Genomic DNA, 14,232 nt, shown 5'->3' with positions numbered 1-14,232 from the left:
AAAAAGAAATCTTTTCAGATTTAAAAAATATATTTTTAAATATTTAAAAAACACATGAAAAATAAAGTAAATTATTTGTTGACTAATGTCAACAAAAAGCTGATAAATAAATTTAAAAAAAAACTTGATAATCATGAAGCAATAGCATTTGTAATTTTCAAATAATAAAAAAAATTATTTTCTTTAGAATTAACTCATTTTTATTACTCAAATCAGCATAAAATAATAATAATAAATTTACAAAGGCCATCATTGTGCAATATGCACTGTTGGAATAAAAAAATTCTCTATAAAATAAAACAATAATAATTAATAAGTGAGTAAATATGATACAGTCTAAATGTTATAATTAAAAGTAAAAGCCTGAAGAATAATATTTAAATATATATATTAAAAAATAAAAAATTCCATTCAATATTCTGTTTATAATTTATAATATTATTAAACAAAAAGAAAATAAGAATAAAATAATATAATATATATAAACCCTTAATAACAAAATTTAAATTAAATAATTAACATAATTTTTTGTCATCTGTTTTAGCTGTATTTGATTGTTCAACTGGAATTGTTGAATTATCATCACTCGATTGTTCCTCATCAGATTCATCAGTTTTTGGATATAATGGTGGATATCCATCTTTAGTTGTAACACATTTTTTTCTTCTATCAACTTTAAAATTAAATACACCAGGTAGTCTACTTTTTAAACGATCTTGCCATTTTTGTGGTATAACAACAATTGTTGTTATTAAATTTCCCATAAATAATATAAAAAACATGGCACTTAATACTGGTACATGCCATGTTGTTTCTGGTGATGACATTAAACTGTACAATGTATATGCATTGTATAATTGAAAAAAATATCCTATAAATAAAAATGGAAGTAAAAATGATAAACCACGCCACATCCATGAATGAAAACCTTCAATTGTTATATCCATATTATGACGTTCACCAAGTGCCTTTAATCGATAAAGTACACCATGTTGATAACGAAATTGAAGACATTGAACAAAACCTAATGATGAAAAAAATATAATAACCATTGTTAATAAACATAATTAATTTATTATAGTTAATTTTTATTGTTGTTAACTTACTTATGTAAACATTAAACCACATAAATTGTCCACGAAATGCATACCATGGTCCAGTATTTGGCCAAACAAGTAATACACCAGATACAGTTGTTGATAAAAAATGATGAAAACGCCACCAGCCTTTAATACGTGAACCATTTACTTTTAATATACTTTCACGTATTGTTAATGTACAATAATACCATACTAAAAGAAACATAAAACTCAATTCAAGAGTTCTAACATTTGTTATTAAATTTAAAAATGATAATAAAAAACCAATAACTGATAGAACCAATTTAAATTTCTCGTATTCATCTTTATATTTGAACCTGAAAAATATTTATTAAATTTAAATTAAATTGTTAATTAATTAATTATCTTTATTAACAACTTACTTGTCATTTTTATTCAATATTGATACATTGACACTTCCAAGAATAATTGATAAATATGTACCATTTGCTTTTGGTAATGTTTGCTCCATTTCATGCAACTGTTCTTGTCTTCTTGACATATTTTTATTAAGTTTATGACGTGTATCACTTGCCTTGAGTCTTGAATAATAAAAAATATCATTAAATAGTTTATTCAATTATTATATTTTGTATTTAAACTAAAAATAATACTTACTGTTTCAATGATTTTGTTATGACACCCATGCGATACCTCTGATGTGATATACCACTGACACATTTTTTTTGTAGTTCAGAAACTTCTTCAAGTTTTTGTACATATTCTCTATTAAGTGCCTAAAATAATAAATAAATAATTAATATAAATTAAATTATAATCATAATTTAAAAAAAAAAGGAGTGCAAGGTTCACAGTCTGTTAGTGACAAAGGTCATTACCTCGAGTTCTTTGTAATCACCAGCTAAATCATTCCAATCTTTTAAACACGTTTCAACATCAGTATCCATGTTTCTTTTTTTTTTTTTTGTTTGTCACCTCTTTATTTTAATTAACAAAATAACAATTATTTATTCAATAATAATTTTTAAAATAACATAAAGCTTTGATGAATTTTCATCTGGATCCATCAAATATTTTAGTTATCTTTATTTTTTTTTATTATTATATAATATTGTTTTTGCTTCCTTTTTTTTATTTGCTGATTTGTCAGATGATTGAGATCAAATCAATCGTGATATTTTTATGATAATGAGGAAACTAATAAACCGGCAAGTTATACACACAAATATAAACTTGACCTACAACTTTTTTGTTTGACAAATAAAAAAATTTTGTTTAAAAAAAAAACACACCAACACACGAGAATATAACCTCGAAAATAAAAAAATATATTAATTAATAAAATAATCAATTGTTAAACAATATTTTATATTTATAAATAAAATAATTGTTTGATTATTTTATGTGCGTTTGTTGTTGTAACTGAGTGTAACTGAGTTGATTGTTGTGTTGAAGAGAGAGAGAGGTGCTTTATAGAAAAAAATACACTTTGATACGTCATGTAGGTGTGCAATGACTGATGGCTGGATGTGATGATGATGTGTGTATATTTATTGATGGGAAATATATAAAATGACTGAATGTAATATGGTGGGAGATTCAACGTAATCATTCGGATATTTCAACGAATCAATTCAACATTAAACTCAAGTTATAATAATAAAATAATATCATATTTCAATGCGCATGATACATCAATTATTATTATTATTTTTTCATTATTTTTAAATAACATAAAATATTATTTCAATACAATAATTTAATTATAAAATATTAAACAATTTAGATCAATTAAATTCATTTATCAGCATAGTAATTATGCATTTTCGATAACTGCAATTTTTTTTTAAAACTGCTTATCTAATTACGTAATAATTTACATGTGTAATTGAAAATTAAATTATTATAATTTTAGTTATCTTTTAATGAATAATTTATCAAATAAAAAATGATAAATTTATCAATATTTAAAAATATTTTCTATAAATAATTCCATGACAATGAATGAAATTAAACAGAGTTATTTAATTGGAGTATAATTTATTGATGTGTCTTATCAAAGAGTACAAAGGTAAACCCATTACAGTGTAATAATCACCATCAATTTTTTCAATTAAACATCCACCAACACCTTGGATCCCATAGCTACCTGCTTTGTCCCTGAAAACAACAAAAAAATTGTTTAAGTATATATTACCATTTGGTTTTTGTTTATTAGACTTACAGAGGTTCACCAGTTGCAACATATGCTTTTATTTGCTCTTCTGATATATCACCAAATTTAACTTTGGTACTTTCATAAAATTTAATTTCTTTATTTGGAGTTTTAAGACATACACCAGTAAAAACAATGTGTTCTTTATTAGCAAGACATGACAGTGTTTTTACAGCATCAGCTGGATCTTTTGGCTTTCCATAAATAGTATTATCAAGTGTTACCAAAGTATCAGCACCAATTACAAGTGATGGCTCTTTTTCTTTTGGATTATTCTTCAAACGATTATATACTTCTTGAACTTTATAAAATGCCAAATCTGCAACGTATTCACCATGATTTTTATATTTTTTTCTATCCAAATTTTCATCATAGTTTGATACAATACACTCTGCATTTATTCCCTAAAACATCAGTTGATAAATAAATAATTATTAGCTATTATTTTTTCAACAAAATTCAAGTGTTGTTTACCAAATTTTTGATGATTTCATGACGTCTTGGTGAACCACTTGCCAGCACAACTCTACGTGTCAATAATGCTTGAACAGTTGGCTCCAACATTTTTATTATTTGTTTATTAAAATTATTTTGGTACTCTTCAACACTCTTCAAGATTACACGTGAGTTTTATTGTTATTATTATTTATCTCTCCATTATTTTGATCATGAAAACAGCCTTTGTATTTATTCCAGCTGCCAATTGTAAATACTGTCTTGACATTCAATATTTTTTTAACGTCAAATGTCGTGTCATTTTTTTTTATGTCTATTGTTTAAAAAAAAATTCATGACGTCTTAATCTAATCCACACGAAAAAAAATAAAATAAAAAACAATATAATTAATATTTCTATCTGCTTGTATTACTAATTTTTTAATTTGTTATAATTGTTTAAATTTTTGGAGCAGTTCGTATACTTGACAGTTAAATTGATAATAAAAAAAATATTATAAATAATTTATTATTAATCATGGACGATGTACTTGATGAGATTGTTTCATCAGACGATTTAAAGGTTATTATTATTTATAAATTAATCCAACATAACATCCTGTTCATTTAATAATTTATCATTTAATTTTCATCATGTCAATATCCTTGTCATTATTTATTAATTATATCCTGTTTTTATAATTAAAATGTTTGATAATTAATTAAAAATATTGCAGAAATTTGAAATTAAATATAATGAACAATTAAGATCATCAAGTGTCACACAAAAAGTACAATTTGAATATGCATGGTGTCTTGTTAGAAGTAAATATCCAGCAGATATAAGAAAGGGTATTGTACTTTTGGAAGATTTATACAATAATCATGGTGATACTGAAAAGAGAGATTGTATTTATTATTTGGCAATTGGAAATGCAAGAATAAAGGTTAATATATTTTTTTTTAAATGTCATTATTGATGTAAAATCTTATTTTTTATACTGCTTTTTCTCTCAGGAATACACCAAAGCTTTGCAGTATGTTAGAGCTTTCCTCCAGGTTGAACCTGGTAATCCACAAGTACAACAACTTGAAAAATTAATTAAAAAGAAAATGGAAAAAGGTAATTTATTAATTACATATTGATTATCATCATGTATTTAATTATTTTTTGTTACTCAATTGTTGATCAATCATGTTGTCAATCATTTTTCAGAGGGTCTTGTTGGAATGGCTGTTGCAGGAGGAGTTATTATTGGTCTTGCAAGTGTACTGGGACTTGGAATTGCATTAGCAAAAAATAACCGCAGCTAATCTAATCATTAATTCCAATCAATAAAAAGATAATTGATTTAAAAAACAAAAACAAATAATGAAGATAAATTATTGGCGTAACAAAAATATCTAGATCAATATAAAAACTAGATTTGTTAATTCTTTTATGTAATAAATTCGAAGTGATCCTCAGTCTTAACAATAATTAAAAGAAAAAAAAAAAAAAAGTCATATTATTTATAACAATATTCTTGCCAACAAGATGTAATTTTTTTTTTTTTTTTTGGAAAAACATTCCAAATTTGTTTTTTTATATACTAATCGACTTGCTCCTTCGTATTTAATATTTGTACAGTCTTGTCATGTTATTTGTATAATTAATTAATGTGATTAATAAAAAATTAAAAAATAATATTTAAAACGTATTAAATTTTTGTTTTTAATGAGCGATTTTTTACGGCGTTTAATGTAAATCCGCCGGAACATAAAAACAACCGGTCTAACGCCATTTTTAATACTGTGCAATACGGAGCATACCCACGCCGATAAATAACGTTTGTCAACGTCGGCAGTACTTTTTTTAATTATTAATATTTATTAATATTAGACTGTTAGTGTTCATATAATTAACAAGATATTATTATGTACTAAAAATAATAAACAAGGTAAGCATAAAAAGTAAATCTTTAGTGATTATTTTATAAGTTAATATTAATTTACAAATTTCCGGCATTTTTTTAACTCAATACACAATCCTCCATTTTACTTTTGATTAAAAAAAAAAAAATTTACCTAATAAATTACATTAATTATTATTTAAATAATTTACAATTATTATTAATTTAATTTATATTTAATATTCAGTATTTTATTTATAGAAAAATAATATGAAAAAAAATTTTTTATTTTTGTTTGTTGTAATTTTTAGTTTATGATAAATTAACTATTGTTTAAACGTCAATTGAGTGATTACAATATAAATAAAAAATATATCTATTAAATAAATTATAAATTAAAAATAAAATTAGTAATAATTGTAAAATTTGTTTGTTTAAAAAAATAAATAAACCATAACCTCTAAAAATGTTGAATTAATTTGATTTTTATTGAATTTTATTTCCAGGTGGTGACATAAATATTACAAGATGTCTCTCCCACCGTATTTATTGGATCCGCATTCGTGGACAATTATTGCCCAGCAGCAGGCCCAAGCCCAGCTGGCAGCAGCTGCTCAAGCTCAAGCCCAAGCACAAGCTCAGGCTCAAGTTCATGCAGCAGCTCAAGCACAAGCACAAGCTGTTGCACATCATGCTCATATGCAAGCTATGGTTAACAGTGGTGCTGTTGCTCCACCACTTCCACAAATGCCACAACCACCAGAAATAATAACTGAAGATAAATTACAAGAAAAATCACAAAAATGGCATCAATTACAAACAAAACGTTTTGCATCAAAACGTAAATTTGGTTTTGTTGATGCACAAAAAGAAGATATGCCACCAGAACATATTAGAAAAATAATACGTGATCATGGTGATATGAGTAGTCGTAAATATAGACATGATAAAAGAGTATATCTTGGTGCACTTAAATATATGCCACATGCTGTTATGAAATTACTTGAAAATATGCCAATGCCATGGGAACAAATACGTGATGTTAAAGTATTATATCATATTACTGGTGCAATAACATTTGTCAATGAAATACCATGGGTTGTTGAGCCAGTATATATTGCACAATGGGGAACAATGTGGATTATGATGAGACGTGAAAAACGTGATAGACGTCATTTTAAAAGAATGAGATTTCCACCATTTGATGATGAAGAACCACCACTTGATTATGCTGATAATGTTTTAGATGTTGAACCACTTGAAGCTATACAAATTGAACTTAATTCAGATGAAGATCAAAGTATTGCATCTTGGTTTTATGAACATAAACCACTTGTTGGAACAAAGTAAGATTTTTTTTTTATTATTAACAAATAATTTAGATTTAATTAACTAATAATAATAATTAAATGATGAATCGCGTAGGGGTCCTGAAACCAAGTGTCATGTGGCTTGGCTTCTGTGATGTAATTGTGGCTTGTCTTTGACAAGGCTGACGAGAGCATCATGGTTGGAACAAACGCTAATCTGAAGATTTTAAAAAAAAAATTGAAAATAATTAACACTTGTTTATTACTATATTTATTTTTTAATTTAGATTTTTATGTTTTATAATTTTAGATATGTCAATGGATCAACATATCGTAAATGGAATTTAAGTTTACCACAAATGGCAACTCTTTATCGTTTGGCAAATCCATTGTTAACTGATCTTGTTGATCAAAATTTTTTCTATCTATTTGATGCTAAATCATTTTTCACTGCAAAAGCACTTAATATGGCAATACCTGGTGGACCAAAATTTGAACCATTAGTCAAAGATTCAAATACTGCTGATGAAGATTGGAATGAATTTAATGATATCAACAAAATTATTATACGACAACCAATAAGAACAGAGTACAGAATTGCATTTCCATATCTCTACAATAATATGCCACATTTTGTTCATTTATCATGGTAAGTTGTATAACAATTTTTTTAATTTTTTAACATCACATTTATGTTTTAAGACTTGTTATTTAGTTTTTTTGCTAGTCTTACTAGCAATGTGATATAATAATGATAGTTGTTATTCGTATTTCTTGTAAAATTAAGAGAAAAACTGCTGAAACTATCAACAATTTATTCTAGTTGATAGAATATTATATTATAAATAATTTTTCTTCTTTGATACGTGGTTTAATCGTAAACTAATAGAGATACACCCTCGTTTTTTTTTTTTCAAGGTATCATGCACCAAATGTTGTTTATATAAAAACTGAAGATCCAGATTTACCAGCTTTCTATTTTGATCCATTGATAAATCCAATATCACATCGTAATTCATTAAAAACAGTTGAACCAATGGTTGAAGATGATGAAGATTTTATATTAGATGAAGAAGTACAACCATTTCTTCAAGAAACACCATTGTATACTGATAATACAGCAAATGGTATAGCATTATTATGGGCACCAAGACCATTTAATACACGTTCAGGTCGTACACGTCGTGCAATTGATATACCACTTGTTAAATCATGGTACAGAGAACATTGTCCACCAGGACAACCAGTTAAAGTACGTGTATCATACCAAAAATTATTGAAATATTATGTATTAAATGCATTGAAACATCGTCATCCAAAACCACAAAAAAAACGTTATCTATTTAGATCATTTAAATCAACAAAATTCTTTCAAACAACAACAATTGATTGGGTTGAAGCTGGTTTACAAGTATGTCGTCAAGGTTATAATATGTTAAATCTTTTGATACATCGTAAAAATTTAAATTATTTACATTTAGATTATAATTTTAATTTAAAACCAGTCAAAACATTAACAACAAAAGAAAGAAAAAAATCACGTTTTGGTAATGCATTTCATTTATGTCGTGAAATATTAAGATTAACAAAATTAATAATTGATTCACATGTACAATATCGTTTAAATAATGTTGATGCATTTCAACTTGCTGATGGTTTACAATATATATTTGCACATGTTGGACAATTAACTGGAATGTATCGTTATAAATATAAATTAATGCGTCAAATACGTATGTGTAAAGATTTAAAACATTTAATATATTATCGTTTTAATACTGGACCAGTTGGTAAAGGTCCTGGTTGTGGTTTTTGGGCACCTGGTTGGCGTGTATGGTTATTTTTTATGAGAGGTATAACACCATTACTTGAAAGATGGCTTGGTAATTTATTATCACGTCAATTTGAAGGTAGACATTCAAAGGGTGTTGCTAAAACAGTTACAAAACAACGTGTTGAATCACATTTTGATTTAGAATTACGTGCATCTGTTATGCATGATATTGTTGATATGATGCCTGAAGGAATTAAACAAAATAAAGCAAGAACAATATTACAACATTTAAGTGAAGCATGGAGATGTTGGAAAGCAAATATACCATGGAAAGTACCTGGTTTACCAATACCAATTGAAAATATGATATTACGTTATGTTAAAATGAAAGCTGATTGGTGGACAAATACAGCACATTATAATCGTGAACGTATACGTCGTGGTGCAACTGTTGATAAAACTGTATGTAAAAAAAATCTTGGTAGATTAACACGTTTATATTTAAAAAATGAACAAGAAAGACAACATAATTATCTTAAAGATGGACCATATATATCACCAGAAGAAGCTGTTGCAATATATACAACAACAGTACATTGGCTTGAATCACGTAGATTTGCACCAATACCATTTCCACCATTATCATATAAACATGATACAAAACTTTTAATATTAGCACTTGAAAGATTAAAAGAAGCATATTCAGTTAAATCACGTCTTAATCAAAGTCAAAGAGAAGAGTTGGGTTTAATTGAACAAGCATATGATAATCCACATGAGGCATTATCACGTATTAAACGTCATTTATTAACACAACGTGCATTTAAAGAAGTTGGTATTGAATTTATGGATTTATATAGTCATTTAATACCAGTATATGATGTTGAACCACTTGAAAAAATAACAGATGCATATCTTGATCAATATTTATGGTATGAAGCTGATAAAAGACGTTTATTTCCACCATGGGTTAAACCATCAGATACAGAACCACCACCATTACTTGTTTATAAATGGTGTCAAGGTATTAATAATTTACAAGATGTATGGGATGTATCTGAGGGTGAATGTAATGTATTACTTGAATCAAAGTTTGATAAATTATATGAAAAAATTGATTTAACATTATTAAATAGATTACTAAGACTTATTGTTGATCATAATATTGCTGATTATATGACTGCTAAAAATAATGTTATTATAAATTATAAAGATATGAATCATACAAATTCATATGGTATAATACGTGGTTTACAATTTGCATCATTTATTGCACAATATTATGGTCTTGTACTTGATTTATTAGTACTTGGTTTAACACGTGCTAGTGAAATGGCTGGACCACCACAAATGCCAAATGATTTTTTAACATTTCAAGATACAGCATCAGAGGGTGCACATCCAATACGTCTTTATTGTCGTTATGTTGATAAAATACATATATTTTTACGTTTTAATGCTGAAGAAGCTAGAGATCTTATACAAAGATATTTAACTGAACATCCAGATCCAAATAATGAAAATATTGTTGGTTATAATAATAAAAAATGTTGGCCACGTGATGCAAGAATGAGATTAATGAAACATGATGTTAATTTAGGTAGAGCTGTTTTTTGGGATATTAAAAATCGTTTACCACGTTCAACAACAACAATTAATTGGGATTGTAGTTTTGTATCTGTTTATTCAAAAGATAATCCAAATTTATTATTTAATATGAGTGGTTTTGAATGTAGAATATTACCAAAATGTCGTACAACACATGAAGAATTTACAGCAAAAGATGGTGTATGGAATTTACAAAATGAAATAACAAAAGCACGTACTGCACAATGTTTCTTACGTGTTGATGATGAAAGTCTTAATCGTTTTCATAATCGTGTTAGACAAATATTAATGGCATCTGGTTCAACAACATTTACTAAAATTGTTAATAAATGGAATACAGCATTAATTGGTTTAATGACATATTTTCGTGAAGCTGTTGTTAATACACAAGAATTACTTGATTTATTAGTTAAATGTGAAAATAAAATACAAACACGTATTAAAATTGGTTTAAATTCAAAAATGCCATCACGTTTTCCACCAGTTGTATTTTATACACCAAAAGAATTAGGTGGTTTAGGTATGTTATCAATGGGACATGTATTAATACCACAAAGTGATTTACGTTGGTCAAAACAAACAGATGTTGGTATAACACATTTTCGTTCTGGTATGAGTCATGATGAAGATCAATTAATACCAAATTTATATCGTTATATACAACCATGGGAATCTGAATTTATTGATTCACAACGTGTATGGGCTGAATATGCATTAAAAAGACAAGAAGCTAATGCACAAAATCGTAGATTAACACTTGAAGATTTAGAGGATAGTTGGGATCGTGGTATACCACGTATTAATACATTATTTCAAAAAGATAGACATACACTTGCATATGATAAAGGTTGGAGAATACGTACAGAATTTAAACAATATCAAGTATTAAAACAAAATCCATTTTGGTGGACACATCAACGACATGATGGTAAATTATGGAATTTAAATAATTATAGAACAGATATGATACAAGCACTTGGTGGTGTTGAGGGTATACTTGAACATACATTATTTAAAGGTACATATTTTCCAACATGGGAAGGTTTATTCTGGGAAAAAGCATCTGGTTTTGAAGAATCAATGAAATATAAAAAGTTAACAAATGCACAACGTTCAGGTTTAAATCAAATACCAAATCGTCGTTTTACATTATGGTGGTCACCAACAATAAATCGTGCAAATGTATATGTTGGTTTTCAAGTACAACTTGATTTAACTGGTATATTTATGCATGGTAAAATACCAACATTAAAAATATCACTTATACAAATATTTCGTGCTCATTTATGGCAAAAAGTACATGAATCAATTGTCATGGATTTATGTCAAGTATTTGATCAAGAACTTGATGCATTAGAAATTGAAACAGTACAAAAAGAAACAATACATCCACGTAAATCATATAAAATGAATAGTTCATGTGCTGATATATTATTATTTTCTGCCTATAAATGGACAGTATCAAGACCATCATTACTTGCTGATACAAAAGATTCAATGGATAATACAACAACACAAAAATATTGGATTGATGTACAATTACGTTGGGGTGATTATGATTCACATGATATTGAAAGATATGCACGTGCAAAATTTTTAGATTATACAACTGATAATATGTCAATATATCCATCACCAACTGGTTTATTAATTGCAATTGATTTAGCATATAATTTACATTCAGCATATGGTCATTGGTTCCCTGGTTGTAAAGCACTTATTGGACAAGCTATGGCTAAAATAATGAAAGCAAATCCAGCATTATATGTATTACGTGAAAGAATTAGAAAAGCATTACAATTATATTCATCTGAACCAACTGAACCATATTTATCATCACAAAATTATGGTGAATTATTTTCAAATCAAATAATATGGTTTGTTGATGATACAAATGTATATCGTGTTACAATACATAAAACATTTGAAGGTAATTTAACAACAAAACCAATAAATGGTGCTATATTTATATTTAATCCAAGAACTGGACAATTATTTTTAAAAATTATTCATACATCTGTATGGGCTGGACAAAAACGTCTTGGTCAATTAGCTAAATGGAAAACAGCTGAAGAAGTTGCTGCATTAATTCGTTCATTACCAGTTGAAGAACAACCAAAACAAATTATTGTTACTAGAAAGGGTATGTTGGATCCACTTGAAGTACATTTATTAGATTTTCCAAATATTGTTATTAAAGGATCAGAATTACAATTACCATTTCAAGCATGTTTAAAAGTTGAAAAATTTGGTGATTTAATATTAAAAGCAACTGAACCACAAATGGTATTATTTAATCTTTATGATGATTGGTTAAAAACAATATCATCATATACAGCATTTTCAAGATTAATATTAATATTACGTGCATTACATGTTAATACTGAAAGAACAAAAGTTGTATTAAAACCAGATAAAACAACAATAACAGAACCACATCATATATGGCCAACATTAACTGATGAAGAATGGATTAAAGTTGAAGTACAATTAAAAGATTTAATATTAGCTGATTATGGTAAAAAAAATAATGTTAATGTTGCATCATTAACACAATCTGAAATACGTGATATTATATTGGGTATGGAAATATCAGCACCATCAGCACAACGTCAACAAATTGCTGAAATTGAAAAACAAACAAAAGAACAATCACAATTAACAGCAACAACAACACGTACTGTTAATAAACATGGTGATGAAATAATAACAGCAACAACATCAAATTATGAAACACAATCATTTTCATCAAAAACAGAATGGCGTGTTAGAGCAATATCAGCAACAAATCTTCATTTACGTACAAATCATATTTATGTGTCATCTGATGATATTAAAGAAACTGGATATACATATATATTACCTAAAAATGTATTAAAAAAATTTGTAACAATATCAGATTTACGTGCACAAATTGCTGGTTATTTATATGGTATATCACCACCAGATAATCCACAAGTTAAAGAAATACGTTGTATTGTTATGCCACCACAATGGGGTACACATCAAAAGGTAACTTTACCAAGTATATTACCAAATCATGAATATCTCAAAGATATGGAACCACTTGGTTGGATACATACACAACCAAATGAATTACCACAATTATCACCACAAGATATATCAGCACATGCTAAAGTTATGGTTGAAAATAGTGTATGGGATGGTGAAAAAACTGTTGTTATAACATGTAGTTTTACACCTGGTTCATGTTCATTAACAGCATATAAACTAACACCAAGTGGTTTTGAATGGGGTAAACAAAATCCTGAATGTGGTAATAATCCAAAGGGTTATTTACCAAGTCACTATGAAAAAGTTCAAATGTTATTGTCTGATCGTTTCCTTGGTTTCTTCATGACACCAAGTCAAGGTTCTTGGAATTATAATTTCATGGGTAAGTTTTATATATTTTATTATTTTGTTTATTTATTTATTTATTTATTTTTTATAATAAAAATTAATTTTTTCTTTTTTTAACATTTATTTTACAGGTGTTCGACATCAGATAACCATGAAGTACGAATTACAACTGGCTAATCCTAAGGAATTTTATCATGAAATACATCGTCCAGCTCATTTTCTACTATTTTCAAATCTTGAGGATGGTGGTGATGGTGTTGGAGCTGATCGTGAAGATATGTATGCTTAATTTGAAAGGAAAAAAAATGTGTTGTAAATAGTAACAATTTTATTATTATTTTTTTTTTTTTTCTGTACTTGATATTCAATAAAATACAGTTTGATTTATCTAATTTTTAATCAATTAAAAAAAAATTCAATTCATTAACTCGTTGAGAGTTAATTTTAATTTTTATTCTAGATAAAATAAAGGTAACAAAAAAAAAAAGAAAAAACCTTTTTTGTGTTATACATTTTTTTTTTTCCTTTAATTTATATATTTTTAGACGTTTATTTATTCGAAAAAAAAAAATAA

At 26.7% G+C, this 14,232-nt stretch overlaps 4 protein-coding genes across 4 annotated transcripts; 2 read left to right on the top strand and 2 right to left on the bottom strand.

The window, feature by feature from the left end:
- Positions 1-11: 11 nt before the first annotated feature.
- On the bottom strand, positions 12-2,735 carry LOC122857235 (transmembrane protein 120 homolog). Its single transcript, XM_044159302.1, has 5 exons — positions 1,940-2,735; positions 1,719-1,837; positions 1,484-1,642; positions 1,107-1,417; positions 12-1,024 (listed from the first exon to the last, which is right to left on the bottom strand). Exons 1-5 carry the CDS (start codon positions 2,006-2,008, stop codon positions 516-518), a joined length of 1,167 nt encoding a protein of 388 aa, XP_044015237.1. The 5' UTR covers positions 2,009-2,735; the 3' UTR covers positions 12-515.
- Positions 2,736-3,085: 350 nt separating this feature from the next.
- LOC122857237 (dTTP/UTP pyrophosphatase) lies at positions 3,086-3,861 on the bottom strand. The gene is made up of 3 exons (XM_044159303.1): positions 3,751-3,861; positions 3,286-3,680; positions 3,086-3,221 (listed from the first exon to the last, which is right to left on the bottom strand). The coding sequence occupies exons 1-3, from the start codon at positions 3,838-3,840 to the stop codon at positions 3,086-3,088; spliced, it is 621 nt and encodes a 206-aa protein (XP_044015238.1). The 5' UTR covers positions 3,841-3,861.
- A 134-nt stretch (positions 3,862-3,995) lies between these two features.
- On the top strand, positions 3,996-5,411 carry LOC122857238 (mitochondrial fission 1 protein-like). Its single transcript, XM_044159304.1, has 4 exons — positions 3,996-4,294; positions 4,449-4,658; positions 4,729-4,834; positions 4,928-5,411. Exons 1-4 carry the CDS (start codon positions 4,250-4,252, stop codon positions 5,023-5,025), a joined length of 459 nt encoding a protein of 152 aa, XP_044015239.1. The 5' UTR covers positions 3,996-4,249; the 3' UTR covers positions 5,026-5,411.
- Positions 5,412-5,519: 108 nt separating this feature from the next.
- Positions 5,520-14,153, top strand: LOC122857234 (pre-mRNA-processing-splicing factor 8). The gene is made up of 5 exons (XM_044159301.1): positions 5,520-5,651; positions 6,110-6,949; positions 7,224-7,562; positions 7,832-13,692; positions 13,790-14,153. Exons 2-5 carry the CDS (start codon positions 6,132-6,134, stop codon positions 13,945-13,947), a joined length of 7,176 nt encoding a protein of 2,391 aa, XP_044015236.1. The 5' UTR covers positions 5,520-5,651; positions 6,110-6,131; the 3' UTR covers positions 13,948-14,153.
- Positions 14,154-14,232: the final 79 nt, after the last annotated feature.

The sequence above is a fragment of the Aphidius gifuensis genome, linkage group LG5 (assembly GCF_014905175.1).
Source record: "Aphidius gifuensis isolate YNYX2018 linkage group LG5, ASM1490517v1, whole genome shotgun sequence".
Lineage (NCBI taxonomy): Eukaryota > Metazoa > Arthropoda > Insecta > Hymenoptera > Braconidae > Aphidius > Aphidius gifuensis.
This window is presented reverse-complemented; position numbering and strand designations above follow the sequence as displayed.

Bases quoted from the DNA above. Each gene is read 5' to 3' on its own strand.
- LOC122857237 (XM_044159303.1), bottom strand. From the start codon at position 3,840: ATGTTGGAGCCAACTGTTCAAGCATTATTGACACGTAGAGTTGTGCTG. The intron at 3,681-3,750 runs GTAAACAACACT...CTGATGTTTTAG, and splicing joins ATGAAATCATCAAAAATTTG to GGAATAAATGCAGAGTGTAT. The intron at 3,222-3,285 runs GTAAGTCTAATA...TGTTGTTTTCAG, and splicing joins GTTGCAACTGGTGAACCTCT to GGACAAAGCAGGTAGCTATG.
- LOC122857238 (XM_044159304.1), top strand. From the start codon at position 4,250: ATGGACGATGTACTTGATGAGATTGTTTCATCAGACGATTTAAAG. The intron at 4,295-4,448 runs GTTATTATTATT...AAAATATTGCAG, and splicing joins TTTCATCAGACGATTTAAAG to AAATTTGAAATTAAATATAA. The intron at 4,835-4,927 runs GTAATTTATTAA...ATCATTTTTCAG, and splicing joins TAAAAAGAAAATGGAAAAAG to AGGGTCTTGTTGGAATGGCT.
- LOC122857235 (XM_044159302.1), bottom strand. From the start codon at position 2,008: ATGGATACTGATGTTGAAACGTGTTTAAAAGATTGGAATGATTTAGCT. The intron at 1,838-1,939 runs GTAATGACCTTT...TTATTATTTTAG, and splicing joins GTGATTACAAAGAACTCGAG to GCACTTAATAGAGAATATGT. The intron at 1,643-1,718 runs GTAAGTATTATT...TTATTATTCAAG, and splicing joins ATAACAAAATCATTGAAACA to ACTCAAGGCAAGTGATACAC.
- LOC122857234 (XM_044159301.1), top strand. From the start codon at position 6,132: ATGTCTCTCCCACCGTATTTATTGGATCCGCATTCGTGGACAATTATT. The intron at 7,563-7,831 runs GTAAGTTGTATA...TTTTTTTTCAAG, and splicing joins CATTTTGTTCATTTATCATG to GTATCATGCACCAAATGTTG. The intron at 13,693-13,789 runs GTAAGTTTTATA...TTTATTTTACAG, and splicing joins TTGGAATTATAATTTCATGG to GTGTTCGACATCAGATAACC.